The following is an 18,020-nucleotide window of genomic DNA, read 5'->3' on the forward strand; positions in this document are numbered from 1 at the left end:
CCATCTGCTTTGCTGCGGACCTTTGACCAGTCACGTTGGGAATTGGTTTCATCCCAAAAGTGCAAAAAAACACACATTTCATAACATGAACAAGAGGGCAGTTGAAAGCATTCCCAGTTTTCTGGTAGACTCATTAGAAGGGCCAAGGAATAATAAGATATACACCAGCATGTATTGGAAAAAGCACTGCGTGCATCTGTAACCCGAGTTCTGTTATTATAATTTAAATATCTTGGCTGTGTTTGCTCTCCTCACATTTTTATCATAAGCCCCCACCTCACCCCACCCTCTCCTAAGTACCATTGCCCAAATCTGCATCAGCCAAGTGAGTTGGATACTCAGAGAAGGATTCGGCCTGATTCCTGACCCATGAATAAGTATATCTCCTCCAAATGGTGGCAACCCTGACTGCCCCAGCTGGCATAGGGAAGCTACCTTCTGGGAGAGTGAGGACCCGCCACGCATTGTGCCACAGGATGTTGGCATACGGCACCCATCTGGCTGCCAAGGCCTACTTTTAATATTATTTGTCAAGCATTTTGTAAGTGGAGCACTTCCATTAATGCCAGACAACATAATAGCAGCTCTCTCAAACAGCCGCAACAGAGTAAACACTTACAAATGTCTCAATATCTATTGACAAGAGCATTTCAAAAGGGAATTGGATACGTATTTGAAGAGGCAGAGTATAAAAGGACGTCCCAAAGCGCTTTACAGCCAGTGAAGCACTTTTGAAGTATAGTCACTGTTGCAAAGCAGGAAACAGCAACCAATTTACATTCAGCAAGATTCCTTAAGCAGCCGTGTTATGATAGGCAGATCCGTTATTTCACTCACTTTGGATTGAGGGATAAATATTGGCCTGCTCACCAGGAAGAACTGCCCTGCTCATCTTCCAAATAGTGCCATGGGATCTTTTAGGTCTACCTCAGAGGACAGGTTTAATCATAGAGTCCGCACAGTGCAGAAGCAAGCTATTCGGCCTGTCAAGTATGCACTGAATCTCAAACAGAGCATCCCACCCCGGCCCTATCCCCGTAACCCTTCACATTTACCCCATTAATCCCCCTAAATGACACATTTTGGGGCACTAAAGGAGCGATTTGCCACAGCCAATCCACCTAACCTGTACATCTTTGGATGTGGGAGGAAACCGGAGCACCCGGAGGAAACCCATGCAGACACGGGGAGAACGTGCAAACTCCACTCAGACAGTCACCCAAGGCCAGAATTGAACCCAGGTCCCTGGCGCTGTGAGGCAACATTGTTAAGCACTGTGCCACCGTGCCGCCCCATATGGATATGTTTCAATTGGGGCATTGCTTAAATGGATCCAATGTGAAGCAGTGAACACAAGGGATGATGGGTGAATGGGACTTGGTGTAAGTTAGGATACAGAGAGCAGAGTTTTAGATGACCATAAATGGACGATTGCTGGCTCGACCAACATTTATTCCCCATACATAATTGCCCTTGAGGAGTACTTAGCCATCTTCTTGAACCACTGCAATCCGTGTTATGCAGATAAACCCACATAAACTGATGGTGCTATTAGGAAAGTTAGTTCCAGAATTTTGGATGGTGTAAGGTACGGGGCCAGCCAGGAATATGTTGGAATGTTCAAGTCTGGATGCAACAAAAGACGGTGATGAGGGTTTCAGCAATGGATGGAAAGATGTGGTCTTCTGATGATGCAGATCTTTAATCAGAAACTCATCTTATGATCTGATATGACACCAAGTTTGCAGAAAGTCTGGCTCAGCCTCAGCACGTTGTCAGGGAGCGGGATGGAGTCAATGCTGAAGGGTCTAAGGTCATATCCGCGGCCAATCAGTCTGGATCTCGTGCTCAAATCTCTGAAATAGGACCTGAAGCCAAGACTCGTGGACTCACAAGTGAGTGTGTTAGCCAAAGAGCCATGGCTGACATTGCAGAATGGGATGTAAGAGGCTTGTGGTTCAAACTGAAATGGATTGATTTTCCTTCGCTGATGGAGAAATTTAAATTTCACCCTGGAACAGGTTGTAGTCATGGGGAGAAGGATTGATCCCCACCCCCATTCCTGTCCCAAAGCTCAAAGCCAGCACTGGGAGCCCCGAACCATACGAGTTGAAACTATCGGTATCTGCTATGGATGGGACGGGTTAGAATCATAGAATCATAGATACCTACAGTGCAGAAGGAGGCCATTCGGTCCAACGAGTCTGCACAGACCACAGTCCCACCCAGGCCCGATCCCATAACCCCATGCATTTATCCTAGCTAGTCCCCCTGACACTAAGGGTCAACTTAGCATGGCCAATCAGCCTAACCCGCACATCCTTGGACTGTGGGAGGAAACCGGAGCACCCGGAGGAAACCCACGCAGACACGAGGAGAATGTGCAAACTCCACACAGACAGTGACCCAAGGCCGGGAATTGAACCAGAGTCCCTGGCGCTGTGAGGCAGCAGTGCTAACCACTGTGCCTCTGGGTGGTTCTGGGCAGGACAGGAAAATGGCTCAACTAAGCCGTCTTGTGGTCAGAGCCAGGAAACTGGTGGGGTGTGGTGGGGGCAGTGTGTGGGACAGTGGACAGTGGAGGGGGGGGCAAGGGGAGGCAATCTGGGACTGGCTGGGGAGGGCACTCTACAGGCCATAAACAATGCCACATGCCTGGGGCTGTGAAAGTAAAAGCTAAAACCATTTCCTGTCCCCTTCGTGGAGGTGATTCAGGTGCTCCCTGTTGTTTAAGCTGCTTGACACCTGATATCATTATTCCACCACTGGTAAGAGTCTGGTTTATGCAGGCAAGTTGCCCAGCCATTTACAGGCCACCTGAAAATGAGTTCAGCTGGGCCTTGAGCCTCAACAGGCAAGGCCACGGCGACCCCCATTTGAAACGGCCGCCCAACTCACACTCCATCTTACAGACAGGAAGCAGGCGGGAGAGGGTGAATGTTCCATCCTGATTTCCAGCATTCCGTAAAAATAAACCCTCCCCCCGCAACCCCCCGATTCGGACGTTTTGACCAGATCTTGCAATCGTTAAGAAAAAAAGATGTTCTGGGACCCTTGCTGTTTGTCATTTTCATAAATGACCTGGATGAGGAAGTGGAGGGATGGGTTGGTAAGTTTGCTGACGACACCAAGGTAGGTGGTGTTGTGGATAGTTTGGAGGGATGTCAGAAGTTGCAGCGAGACATAGATAGAATGCAAGACTGGGCGGAGAAGTGGCAGATGGACTTCAACCCGGATAAGTGTGTGGTGATCCATTTTGGCAGATCCAATGGGATGAAGCAGCAGTATAATATGAAGGGTACCATTCTTAGCAGTGTAGAGGATCAGAAGGACCTTGGGGTCCGGGTCCATAGGACTCTTAAATCGGCCTCGCAGGTGGAGGATGCGGTCAAGAAGGCGTACGGCGTACTGGCCTTCATTAATCGAGGGATTGAGTTTAGGAGTCGGGAGATAATGCTGCAGCTTTATAGGACCCTGGTTAGACCCCACTTGGAGTACTGCACGCAGTTCTGGTCACCTCATTACAGGAAAGATGTTGAAGCCATTGAAAGGGTGCAGAGGAGATTTACAAGGATGTTGCCTGGATTGGGGGGCATGCCTTATGAGGATAGGTTGAGGGAGCTTGGTCTCTTCTCCCTGGAGAGACGAAGGATGAGAGGTGACCTGATAGAGGTTTACAAGATGTTGAGAGGTCTGGATAGGGTAGACTCTCAGAGGCTATTTCCAAGGGCTGAAATGGTTGCTACGAGAGGACACAGGTTTAAGGTGCTGGGGGGTAGGTACAGAGGAGATGTCAGGGGTAAGTTTTTCACTCAGAGGGTGGTGGGTGAGTGGAATCGGCTGACGTCGGTGGTGGTGGAGGCAAACTCGTTGGGGTCTTTTAAGAGACTTCTGGATGAGTACATGGGATTTAATGGGATTGAGGGCTATAGATAGGCCTAGAGGTGGGGATGTGATCGGCGCAACTTGTGGGCCGAAGGGCCTGTTTGTGCTGTGGCTTTCTATGTTCTATGTTCTATGGCCTGTTTATTTGAGGAGAAGAAAAATAATATAGTTTATGACATCTGAGAAATAAATTGCTGGAATAATATCTGGACTTTTTGCGCAGTGTTTTCACACAGCCCTTGTGTGGGAATTAATACAAAGCAGGGATTGTACAAAAACCAGGTGTGAGACCACTCTTACTGACAGACGGTCAAGTTTAGTTGTCCCATGTGAGCAAGGCATTGCTTTAACAAGAAGCAATCAAGCGCTGGACTTTGGGTTCATTTAACATCTCATTTTTGCAAAGGGCGAACAGTCTGCACATTCCCTGCAAGGCCTTTTTATTAAGTGGGCCGCGGGGGCTTTCAGTTCCCTCCCTGGGCCCTCACTTTCGAGCGCACTTTAAACTCGAGAAGGCCCTCGCAAGGAGACCCTTCCACACATGGGCCCAGCCGGTCTCTCGCACGTTCCCTCCTGGTAAATCACAGGGGCTGAGTGAAGTGGCAGAGGAGCCATTGTGAAGCTGTCAAGCTGAGGCAAGTTAAATGGGCTGAAGTGATAGCTCATGTTAACACTCGACAGTCATTACCAGGCAAACAAAGAGCCGGCAGAGGACAGTTAAAAGGCAATTTGGCTCTGATGGGTGGTCGATTTTAAAAACAACAAGAGCAAGAAATAAAAGGGGACGGACAGTCTTGCCACTCATGGCTGAACGCAGGGAATCTGGGCCCTTTTTAAATTGACAGGGCTTCTTTCAGCGGGAGAGAGTGGAATCATTTCTCTCAGTGAATACAATGGAGGTGGGTGTCCCTGGGAGGTCTGAGATGGTTGCTTTTACCGCACAATGTTAACACTGGCAGGTCTAAAGAGGCAAACCTCCTTATTTTTGCCATTCGAACTGTCACTAATATTCTCCACCCACCCGCCTCCTTTATCTCTCACAGCAGGCGGACATATACCACAGCAGGGCGGGGTAACCAAGCATAAATGCTGACATGGTAGAGAGCAGAACAGGTGGGATATTCAAGGTCCCCCCCCCTTCCGCCAATGAGAGAGCCATTACTTTAATGCGGTAAAATTCCCCCGTCAATTGGCAGCTCCCAATTCAAGATTGTCAGTCAATGGCTGAGGCAGGAGCAGATAAATGGTCAGGAGAATCATAGAAACTCTACAGTGCAGAAGGAGGCCATTCGGCTCATTGAGCTTGCACCAACAACAATCCCACCCAGCCCCTATCCCCGTAAGCACCATGTATTTAGCCTGCTAATCCCCCTGACATTAAGGGGCAATTTTAGCATGGCCAATGCATCTAACCAGCACGCATTTCAGACTGTGGGAGGAAATCGGAGCATCCGGAGGAAATCCATGGAGACACGGGGAGAATGTGCAGGCTCCACACAGACAGTGACCCAAGCCAGGAATTGAATCCGAGCCCCTAGCGCTGTGAGGCAGCAGTGCTAACCACTTGTCCTGCCTGTTTTCTGCCCCTGAAGGGACAATTGAGATCACAGTGGAACAGTCGTTGGCACTGCTATCTGACAGTGCCTGGGACCTGGGTTCGGTTCCCGGCTTGAGTCACCGTCTGTGCGGAGTTTGCGCATTTTCCCTGTGCCTGCGTGGGTTTCCTCCGGGTGCTCCGGTTTGCTCCCACAGTCCGAAAGACGTGCTGGTTAGGTGCATTGGCCATGATAAATTCTCCCTCAGTGTACCCGGAGTGTGGCGACTAGGTGATTTTCACAGTAACTTCATTGCAGTGTGAATGTAAACCTTACTTGTGACACTAATAAATAAATAAAAGATCTTCAATAGTAGAAGAGAATCTGACTTTGGCACTGTTGTTTCTGAGGATAATTTCTTTCACTCCAAGTTTAGAGACAATTTGTTTTTTTTGGTGTTTCATCCTATGTGGGAAATAATAAGAAGTAGGAGGCAACTAATTAAATGCTCTAGCTGATGGTGAGGTGGCATCTAAACAACTACGGGATTACCTTAGCTGTCTTAAACTGTAATTACACTAATTGCTTTTGGCGCCCAAAAGAATCCATCGCAGGCAGATTGTCTCTGTTATTCCAGTGATGAGCTACTGGGATTCTTGGCCAGAGTTGCGCTGACACAAGGGGGCAGAGAGAGAGAGAGAGAGATGTTTCCAAAGCTTCAATCCTGCTTCCCCTCCATCACAGCAATGGCAGCGTTTATCGGCCTACTCCTCACAGGATGAAAGCACACACAGCCAACTCTGATCTGAAGTAACTGCAGTTCAGTTGATTTATTTTTGCACCCCTAATCTTCTGTTAATTGTTTCGTAATGAGTGGCACTTCAGCCTCAATCCTACCTTGTGTAATCGAATTAGAAATCCCTCCCCCTCTTTAACCCAACCCTTCCTCCAATTGTGTGAAACCTGCACTAACACGTGATTGGTTTACAAACAAATTCTTACCTCTGCGCTGCCTGCTTTACTTATTGGCGGATTCATCGTAAATTTGGTTTTCATAGAATCATAGAATCCCTACAGTGCAGAAGTAAGCCATTCAGCCCATCGAGCTTGCACCGACAACAATCCCACCCAGGCCCTATCCCCATAACCCCATGTATTTACCCTGCTAATCCCCCTGACAGTAAGGGGCAATTTTAGCATGGCCAATCCACTTAACCTGCACGTCTTTCGGACTATGGGAGGAAACCAGAGAACCTGGATGAAACGCACGCAGACATGGGGAGAACATGCAAGGCCGGAATTGTACCCATGTCCCTGGCGCTGTGAGGCAGCAATGCTAAGCACTGTGCCACCCATTCTGTGTTTTTTTTTTCTTCTTCTTTGAAATGGCAAGCAGTTAGCATGCTTGAATGCAGAAACAAGACAAGATAAAGTGGCCAGGTTGTAATACGGATGGTTGGATCTGTGTTGTCATAGTGCATCATCACACTGCACTTAACACCAGAAAGAAAAACTTGATTTTCATGACCTCATGACATCCCAAAGTGTCATCTTTGGCATGCCGCTGGAGTGCTTTTGAAATGTAGTCATCGTAATGGAGGAATTTATTTTTTATTCATTCATGGGACATGGGCATCACTGGCTGTCCAGCATTTATTGCCCATCCCTAGTTGCCCTTGAACTGAGTGGCTTGCTAGGCCATTTCAGAGGGCAGTTAAGAGTCACAGAATGCCTAAATTGCAGAAAAGGCCATCTGGCCCATCAATGACAGAGTATCTTACCTAGGCTTTCTCCCCCAAACTATCCCTGTAACCCCATGGCTAATCCCCCTAACCGACACAGCTTGGGACACTAAGAGGCAATTTAGCATGGCCAATCCATCAAAACTGCACATCTTTGGACTGCGGGAGGAAACTGGAGCACCCAGAAGAAACCCACACTGGCACAGGGAGAACGTGTAGACTCCGCACAGACAGTGACCCAAGCCAGGAATCAAACCCAGGTCCCTGGGTGAGGCAGCAGTGCTAACCACTGTGTCACCATGCCACAATCCCATTGCCATGGGTCTGGAGCCACATGTAGGCCACATTAGGTAAGGACAGCAGATTTCCTTCCCTAAAGGACATTAGTGAACCAGATGGGTTTTTCCGACAATCGACAATGATTTCATGGTCATCAATAAATTCTTAATTCCAGATATTTTTTATTGAATTCAAATCCCACCAGCTGTTGTAGCGGGATTCGAACCCGGGTCCGTAGGACATTATCTGAGTTTCTGGATTAATAGTTTTGTGATAATACCACTAGGCCATCACCTCCCCTGAGACAGCCAATTTGTGCACAGCAAGCTCCCATGGGCAACAATGTGATAAATGATGGATAATCTGTTTTGGTGATGTTGATTGAGAATTAAATATCTGGTAGAATGCTGAGGAGAACTCTGTTCCTCTTCCTTAGGATCTTTTGCATCCACCTGAGAAGATAGACTGGACCTTGGTTTCAAACCTTAGCCAAAGGTTTGGGGTGGCATGGTGGCACATAGTTAGCACTGCTGCCTCACAGTGCCTTCAATTCCCGGCTTGGGTCACTGTCTGTGTGGAGTTTGCCCATTCTTCCCGTGTCTGCATGGGTTTCCTCCGGTGTTCCAGTTTCCTCTCACAGTCCAAAGATGTGCGGGTTAGGTTGATTGGCCTTGCTAAATTGCCCCTCAATGTCAGGGGAACTAGTTAGGGTAAATGGATGGGGTTATGGGGATAAGCGCCAGGGTGGGATTGTGGTCGGTATAGGTTCGATAAGCTGAATGGCCTCCTACTGCACCGTAGGATCCTATGATTCTATGACAAGTACACTACCTCCAACAGTGCAGCACTCCCTCAGTACGGCACTGGAATGACAGCCTTGACTTTGCGGTCAACTCTCAAGACTGGGTCTTAAACCAACAGCCTTCTGACTTAGTGCCACCCACTGAACCACTGCTGACATTTGGGAGGGAACGAGGAGGAAATATTAAACTGACTACCCCAGAGGGAAACTGGTGGGATGGGAATTGGCTCCAATTTAACTTTCAATGGAGAATAAAATCAGGCAGAGGTGCAGAATGGCTAACTGAACCAAATACATCTCTCCTCTGTAGGAGAGGGTGGGAAATGGTTCAAACACACTGTCAAATAAAAGAGTTTGGAGCAAGCTTTTAAAGAATAGAGGGATCTATCAGGACAAAGCATTCTGGAGGAGCTATTCATGAATTGGACAAATTTGCAACAGGATTGCAACTGATTGAGTGAGACCTCTACACAGAGACAAATAGAACCAACCTCTTCCTCAGGCTCATGCTAATGGAATGCTGTTGTCTCTGGGTCAAAATTCTGGAACCTCTTTCCGAATAGCGTTGTCGGAGCACTCTAACATCAGACCATTGGACTAGATGCACTTCAGCGATTCAAGAAGAAGGCTCGTCATTCGTTTGTCAAGGGTAATTAGGAATAGGCAATAAATCCTGGCCTTGCCAGCGATGCTCACATCTCAAGGAAAACTTCATTAAAAATCTCAATGCTTCAAATATTTACCCACTGTTCCATTCAAAGTTGCAGTGCTCTTTCCTTCAGGCACTCCCTGAGTCAAAGTAATCCACACGTGCAGAATCTCCAATCAATCTCCTGCTTTTTTATTTGAGTAGTTTGCAGGCCATTTGGCTCATTCATCTCTGCAATGCCCTTTAGGGAAGGAAATCTGCTGTCCTTACCTGGCCTAGCCGACGTGTGACTCCAAAGCCACAGCATTGTGGTTGGCTCTCAGCTGCCCTCCATGTGCAACTAGGGATGGGCAATAAATGCTGGCCAGCCAGCGACGCCCATGTCCCATGAATAAATTTTAAAAACTGGAGTTGCTGATGTTAATTTTTTCTCAACTTTCCCCCATGATTCTAATAAAATGCACACTTGTCTTCCAGTTGTTAGCTCTGAAGGGAATTCTACCCACAGCATTCACACTTTCTGGCCCATGGCTTTATCTCAAAGAAAAACAGTGGAGTTCTCTCCAGTGAACCTTCTCATCCAATGATGAATGTTTTGGAATTTCTGTTTTAAATATTATTCCTTTCTCAGGGTTAGCAAAGCCAATATGCAGAGTGGACAGGCCAAGCCTTGAATCCATCTCTTGTTTGCTCCAAAAATCAATTCAAATTCAAATGGTCGACAAAAGAGAGACAACAAAACCCAAGGTGACAAGAGCTGTGGGACTACCTTCACCGGAACAAGTTCAGTCACTGAAGGAGTTGACCCAAGAATTTCTCAGACCAACTAATAAGATGCCAGCATTTATTGTCCATCCCTACTTGCCCATGGAGGGCAGTTGAGAGTCAACCACATTGCTGTGGCTCTGGAGTCACATGTCGGCCAGGCCAGGTAAATTCCATCCAACTGAATAAAATTGGTCACCAGTTCTTTATTTATTTCCAAATAACTATCAGTTATTAAGTATTTTGTTTGTAGAAAGATCGTGGACTCTAGACAAGCCTTCATGACCTTTGGACAACAACTGTCACCATCACTTTATAATAAGCCAACACAGAAAGTCAGGTCACAGTCATTGTTTGTGTTTAGTTTCTAATCGTAGTTCAGAAATATTCAATCGACTTCCAGCTCTGACAGCTTTTTGGGGGCTGCCCTTTCCACATTTCCACTCCACTTTGTGTGAAGACGTGTCTAACATCAAACCTAATTTTAAGGTTTTGGCTCTTTGCTCTGGAGTCCCACACCAGAGGACATAGTTGCTATCTCTTTACAATATCAACTCCTTCATCACCTTAAACACCTCAACTAGACCACCCCTTAATCTTTTACACTCACGGCATCTTTCCTTGCTCTATGTCTATGAATAATAGAGTTACTGCAGCCCGTTATTTATTCTTTTATTGGATGTGGGCACCTCTGGCAAGACCAGCATTTGTTTCCCATCCCTAACTGCCCTTGAACATAAGAACATTGAATTTAGGAGCAGGGGAGGCATTGGCCGAGAGTATTATTGCTAGACCATTAATCCAGAAACTCAGCTAATGTTCTGGGGACCTGGGTTCCAATCTTGCCGCGGAAGATGGTGGAATTTAAATTCAATTTTTAAAAATCTGGAATTAAGAATCTACTGATGACCATGAAACCATTTTCGATTGTCGGATAAACCCATTTGGTTCACTAATGTACTTTAGGGAAGGAAATCTGCAGTCCTCACCTGGTCTGGCTTATATGTGACTCCAGAGCCACAGAAATGTAGTTGACACTCAACTGCCCTCCAAGGGCAACTGAGGATGGGCAATAAATGCTGTAAGAAGTTTAACAACACCAGGTTAAAGTCCAACAGGTTTATTTGGTAGCAAAAGCCACACAAGCTTTCGGAGCTCTAAGCCTCTTCTTCAGGTGAGTTCATCTTACACAGGCCCACCCCAACATCCCTAAAACCCCATGCATTTACCATGGCTAATACACCTGAAAAAGGGGCTTAGAGCTCCTAAAGCTTGTGTGGCTTTTGCTACCAAATAAACCTGTTGGACTTTAACCTGGTGTTGTTAAACTTCTTACTGCGTTTACCCCAGTCCAACGCCGGCATCTCCACATCAATAAATGCTGGCCAGCCAGTGTTGCCCATGTCCCATGAATTAATAAAAAACAATTCAGCCCTTTGGGCCAGTTCTGCCATTCAATAAGATCATGGTTGTGGTCTCAGCCCCACTTTCCCATATCTATATCTGCTCCCCATAACCCTTGACTCCCTCGTCAGTCCAAAGGTATGCAGGTAAGGTGGATTGGCCATTCTAAATCACCCCTTAGTGTCATCCAAAGATGTGTAGGGTAGGTGTATTAGCCATGGTAAATGCATGGGGTTTTAGGGATGTTGGGGTGGGCCTGTGTAAGATGAACTTTTGGAGAGTTGTTGCAGACTCGATGGGCTGAATGGCCTTTTCCTGCACTGTAGGGATTCTATGGTTCTATGAATCAAAAATCTGTCTAACTCAGCCTTGAATAAGCTCAGTGATCCAGCCTCCACTGCTCTCTGCGGTAAAGCATTCTACAAACAACCCTCTGAGAGAAAAGAGTTCTCTCCATCTCAGCCTTAAACTCTTATTCTTAAACTGTCCCCTCATTCTGGTCTCCGCCATAAGTCATAGAATCATAGAATCCCTACAATGCAGAAGGAGGCCATTCAGCCCATCAAGCCTGCACCAATAACAATCCCACCCAGGCCCTATCCCTGTAACCCCATGTATTTCCCCTGCTAATCCCTCTGATACTAAGGGGCAATTTAGTATGGCCATTCAACCTAATCTGCACATCTTTGGAATATGGGAGGAAACCAGAGCGCCTGGAAGAAACCAAATATGTGGATTCAATAGTAATTTTCAAAAGGAAATTAAATAACTTCTTCAAGAGGAAGAATTTGCAGCATTATGGGGTAAGGGAGTGGGACTAATTGGAAAGCTCTTTCAAAGTGTTGGCACAGGTATGATGGACCAATTGGTCTCCTTCTTTAGTTTCAGCAACGTACAATTGTTTATCATTCATTTTTTTTCTTGCAGGATGCTGGAGGATGACCTGAAACTCAGCAGCGATGAGGATGACAGTGAACAGGTAAGCACAACAACAACTTGCATTGACATAGTGCCTTTAATGAAGTAAAATGCCCCATCGGACAGAAATTTGGCAGCAGGCCACATGACCGAGAGGGAGGCGATGGCCTAGTGTTCTGAGGAACCTGGGTTCAAATCCCTCCATGGCAGATGGTGGAATTTGAATTCAATAAAAAATATCTGGAGTTAAGGATCTACTGATGATCATGAAGCCATTATCGATTGTTTGGAAAAACCCATCTGGTTCACTATTGTCCTTTAGGGAAGGAAATCTGCCGTCCTCACCTGGTCTGGCCTACATGTGACTCCAGATCCACAGCAATGTGGTTGACTCTCAACTGCCCTCTGAAATGGCCTAGCAAGCCACTCAGTTCAATGGCAACTAGGGATGGGCAATAAATGCTAGCCAGTCAGTGACGCCCATGTCCCATGAATGAATAAAAAAAATGAGGACAGGGGACCAGAAACCTGCTCGAGGGCTGGAGAAATAGGGGGGGTTTAGGGAAAGAATTCCAAAGGTTGAGGCCCACACAGCTGAAGGTATGGACACCATCAGGAATTGTTATTGATGCAAAATAGGAAGAGCACAGAGATCTCAAAGGCCTGCAGCACTGGAGGAGGTTACAGAGAACTCTTAAACCTGTCTATGTCAAATGCTTTTCTTTATTCTTCTGTCTGGCTTACAAGCATGCCCTGAAGGAGGTGATCCTGAAATTCAAAGTGAAAACCCATGATTTGATATTGAACCAGAGGCAAGGACTGTTGCTTTATTGACTTGCAATTTGATCTGGATGATATTCCAGTGGCTTGAAGGAGCTTCCCAGAATTGACCATTCAGCAAAACAGCTATACTTTATGTCTTAGTTCGAACCCGGACACTGAGACTCTTAAAGATTTGAGGGATATTTGTAAACTTACAAACAATGATGGACAAGATTCCCATGTGGAATGTCCCATACAAATTATGATGGTTTCGCATTATAATACACACACCCCATCCCCCACCCAACGCCATGTGATCTCCTGGGAATGAAAAGAAAGGCTTGTATTTATATTACAGCACCTTTCATTATCAGCCAACATCTCAAAGAGCTTTACAACCAATGAAGTACTTTTGAAGGGGAGGCGATGGCCTGGTGGTATTATCGCTAGACTATTAATCCAGAAACTCAGCTAGTGCCTTGGGAATCCAGGTTAAAATCCCACCACGGCAGGTGGTGGAATTTGAATTCAATCTGCAACTAAGAATCTACTGATGCCCATGAAACCATTGTCGATTGTCAGAAAAACCCACATGGTTCACTAATGTCCTTTAGGGAAGGAAATCTGCCATCCTTACCTGGTCTGGCCTACATGTGACTCCAGAGCCACAGCAACGTGATTGACTCTCAACTACCCTTGGGCAACTATGGATGGGCAATAAATGCTGACCAGCCAGCAACGCCCAAATGTAGTCACTATTGTGATGTTGTAAATGGGAGGTGGAGAAACAATTGAAAACATAGCCTAATTTTGGGGAGGGGAATATCTGGAAAATTCCTTTCTGTTTCCCTCCCGCCCCTATCCCACACGCTACACCCCACGCCGCCACCTTCAGCCATCAGAAGTAGCCCACAAGAAAATCCTAGCCAAGAAAACTTTGTTCAGTACCTACGTTTTATAGAAGATGCACTCCAACCCGAATCTCCAGTTTGAAGCAATTCTGAGAACCAATATCCACCACACGGGGTTCCAGCCTGTCCCAGAGCATCCATTATTCCCTGGACAAAGAACCAGCTCCTCACGTCGAATCTGGATCTGCCCAATTTAAAATTGCGACCTCTGGCCTTCCCTAACCTATTCACCCCGAATGTATTGGGTTGGAAATGTAGTTGCGCATGAGGCGGAGAGGAGTAATTTTCTAAGTATGTCCTGATCTCTTGGCGTCCTGTGATTTCTGATGTTGATTCCTAGTTTTACAGAATCTTCCATTTTTAATTAGTGGTTGTTAAATTCGACAAAAATAAAGGCACTTAACCTTTCTTGTCATAAAATGAGAGGAAATGTCACCCAGTGACTTAATTATGTATAATTAAGAAGAGTGAAGTGCAGATGGTATAGCCTGCTACCTATGCACAAGCTGCAAAGCAAGGCTTTATTGCACATGACATTTACAATGGCAACAGGAACCCTATTAAACGCACATTTCTCTTTTATTTACTTGCGAGTTAGCGGCGAGCTTCAAATGATAGGAAATCAAAGGCTAACTCTGGAATTAATTTCCATTTATTCCATATGAACAGTTATTGATCCTCACCGCCTTGAGATGGTTATTTGGGTACAAGGTTTTTTCCAGAGACTTAAATACAAACAAACGCAGAACCCTGGGACTGTGCCTAACGCAACAAGCTTACCTTGATAGTGTCCAATAAATATCAACCCAACACATATTTCAGGGTTGCACATATTTCACTTGGTGAGCTTCAACCTGAGGATCTGCAAAGAGATACCATTCCTAAGGTATGCTGGAGGTAGCTGTCAGCTTTGCAGATCTGAGGAGGAGATAAATTGATTTAATTACAGTCAACATCTGTTCTTACAATTTACTGTAATTCACATCGAGCTCGCTGCCTTCCTCGAACTTTAATGAATGTGGCAACTGCATGAAACCTTTAAGCATTCCCTTCTCTAAATGTATATGTGCCATGTCATTAGCTGAACAGAACAAAGCTGTGGGCACAGAAGCCGAGTGTATAGACACGATGGAAGTGGCATCCTCAGCTCATCTCCTAACTGGAAATTGATTGGACTTGACATCAATACAAGAAGCACAGAGGAGAAATATATCTGAGTCTTATTCACCATTTAGTGACCAGTGTGACATCTTCGCCAGTGTGTGTGAGGATTACATTACCAGACTTAAAGAGTTTGAGTTAAGACAGGTAGAAAATCATGATCTAAACATTGTGGAGTCTGACCTCTGGTAATTGTCCTTGATCGATTTGATCGAACGACACAGCTACTGATAATCTTGTGAGTCCTCCTGCTGAGACCGGCATTGTATTCTGACATGAGTTTCAGAAAGAGTCTCTGATTTAGCTTCGGGCGACAATGGGCCATGTTTCAACTTGATGCCAGGGGGTTATCTGTGCCCCATGTATCTGACAGTGAAAAAAAGGACTGGCATTTCTGAAGCGCCTTTCACAATCTCAGGTCCTTCGGGGAGGCGATGGCCTCGTGGTATTATCGCTAGACTGCTGATCCAGAAACTCAACTAATGTTCTGCAGACCTGGGTTCAAATCCTGCCACGGCAGGTAGTGGAATTTGAATTCAACAAAAAAAACCTGGAATTAAGAATCTACTGATGACAATGAAACTATTGCCGATTGTCAGAAAAAGGCACCTTTAGGGAAGGAAATCTGCCATCGTTACATGTGATTTTGGAGCCACAGCAATGTGGTTAACTCTCAACTGCTCTTGGACAACTAGGGATGGGCAATAAATGCTGGCCAGCCAGCGAGGCTCATGTGTCACGAATGAATAAAACAATGAGGAGCCATGTTTCCTGTCCAGCAAAGGGCTTTGCATCAACTGAGTACTTTCGAAGCATAATGCTGTAATGTAGAAAACATGGCAGCCAATGTGTACACAGCATGATCCCACAACAAAAAAGTAATATGACAATGACCAGATAATCTGTTGTAATCAAATCGATGAAGGAACAAATGTTGATCTGGACACCAAGCTTTTTCTTCAAAATAGCACGACAACATCTCTTGTGCCCTTCCGCGAGGGCATACGGGGCTTCAATTTAATGTCTCATCTGAACAACGGCATCTCTGACAGGACAGCACTTACTTGGTTTTTTGCACCCGAATCTCTGGAGTGAAATTTGAACCCATAACCTTTTGATTCAGAGTCAAAACCTGGCTGCGCAACCTGGCACGTAGCAATGATAGGATTCTGCTGAATCAGTGCTACCTCTCAACCCCGCAGAGAGATAACACTCCTGTTCATTTTGTCCCAGAGATTTCAGCTCCACTTTTTCGCTTGTGTCATTCCTGACCCTCATTAGAGGTGAATCCTCATCATCATTATGAACTCTTCCTTGTGTCTATCCACACTAGTTAGGTGTTAACGTATTTGACAATATCTACTCATCTACATGACAAGATAATTTGAAAGTGAAATTGAGAACACATCTATGCTGCTTAGAAGACATTCTCATCAAGAGCAGTGACTTGCCACAAGCCATCAACATGGTGACATTTTAACACATACTTGTCCCATAATTAACCCATATTGTGTTCAATTCTGAGCAGCGCACCTCAGCACAGATTCATAAGAAAGATTTTGATACAAAAAGCATTAAATTATGAGGCCACTTTGCGACCAAATTTGTATTCCCACGAGGAAGGCTAAAGAGCAATAAATTAGAATTTAAGTTTATTTATTGGAGTCACAAGTAGGCTTACATTAACACTGCAATGAAGTTACTGTGAAAATCCCCTAGTCGTCACACTCCAGCACCTGTTCGGGTACACTGAGGGAGAATTTAGCATGGCCAATGCACCTAACCAGCACTTCTTTCGCTCTGTGGGAGAAAACCAGAGCACGTGGAGGAAACCCACGCAGACACGGAGAGAACATGCAGACTCCACACAGACAGTGACCCAAGGCCGGAATCGAACCCGGGCCCCTGGCGTTGTGAGGCAGCAGTGCTAACTACTGTGCCATTGTGCCACCACCATTCAATCTGGAATCTGCAGCTACATTCCGGGAGAGAAACACTATTTGGATGAAGAATGTCCTCAGTTGGCACTTTCATTGGTTTGATGGGCTACCTGCCACTGGTGGCCAAGTAGCCATCATCTCCATCAGCCACAACACCCCATCACCCCCCCTCCCCCCCCCCGCCCCCCATTCCTCCGCGGCACACTGGCTGGTCGCAAGAAATTGCCAGCACGTCTGCCTCAAATCCCACCCCTGCCTTGGGATGAGAAAATTCAGCTGTGTGAGTTTTGACTTAATGTTGGCACAATTTAATTTGAGTGCAATCTGGAATGTTAACACTGCTGGCTGTCAGTGTTTTGTAACGCTCCATTCTGTGTGTTTCTGTGTGTATGTGTTTACACTTTGTGGATGTTTTTGATGGTAGAGTTAGTGTGAAAAGGAAGAAGACAGAAATTGTTAGGTAAAATATGCACCCAGCTCGATACATTTTGCCTCCTGCTATGCCGCCAGTTGAATGATGTGAGGATAATGGAACTGTCAACTAATCCCAGCAATCAGCAACAACGACTTATATTTATATAGAACATAGAGCATAGAGCATATAGCATCTATAGAACATATAGCATCTTTAATATATTAAAAATGCCCCAAGGAGCTTCACCAAAGCACCATTTGATAGAGAACCATTGAAAGCAATATTGGGGCAGATGGTCAAACGTTTGGTCAGATAGACAAGTTTATTTATTAGTGTCACAAGTGGGCTTACATTAACACTGCAATGAAGTTGCTGTGAAAATCCCCCAGTCGCCACGCACCGGTGCATGTTCGGGTACGTCGAGGGAACCAGCACGTCTTTCGGACTGTAGGAGGAAACTGGAGTACCCAGAGGGAGCCCATGCAGACATGGGGAGAAAGTGCAGACACTGCACAGGCAGTCACCCGAGCCAGGAATTGAACCCGGGTCGCTGGCACTGTGAGGTAGAAGTGGTAATCACTGTGCCACCGTGCCACCATGGACATTGCAGTCTGAAGTAGAGAGTCAGAGAGATTTAGAGATAGAATTTCAGAATTTGGGGCTTGACAGCAAACCTCACCTTTTAGGATCTGGTTAAATATTTGATCATACTCGTATAATATGGTCAAATTACAATCTTACTACTTGGTGTAGATGAACAATATAGTATTTAAGATGAGATAAATGGTCTCATTAATGTTACAGTTACAGGATTACGGGGATAGGGCCTGCGTGGGATTATTGTTGGTGCAG

At 45.8% G+C, this 18,020-nt stretch overlaps 1 protein-coding gene across 2 annotated transcripts in view; it reads left to right on the forward strand.

Moving 5' to 3' along the window:
- The window catches only part of aff2 (AF4/FMR2 family, member 2), a 518,040-nt gene that overhangs the window by 353,932 nt on the left and 146,088 nt on the right, over positions 1 to 18,020 (forward strand). For both annotated transcript variants that reach the window (XM_078211764.1, XM_078211763.1), the window contains exon 8: positions 11,989 to 12,040. In XM_078211764.1, the coding sequence (XP_078067890.1) occupies positions 11,989 to 12,040 (52 nt within the window). The remainder of the gene's footprint in view (positions 1 to 11,988; positions 12,041 to 18,020) is intronic.

The sequence above is a fragment of the Mustelus asterias genome, chromosome 4 (genome assembly GCF_964213995.1).
Source record: "Mustelus asterias chromosome 4, sMusAst1.hap1.1, whole genome shotgun sequence".
Taxonomy (NCBI): domain Eukaryota; kingdom Metazoa; phylum Chordata; class Chondrichthyes; order Carcharhiniformes; family Triakidae; genus Mustelus; species Mustelus asterias.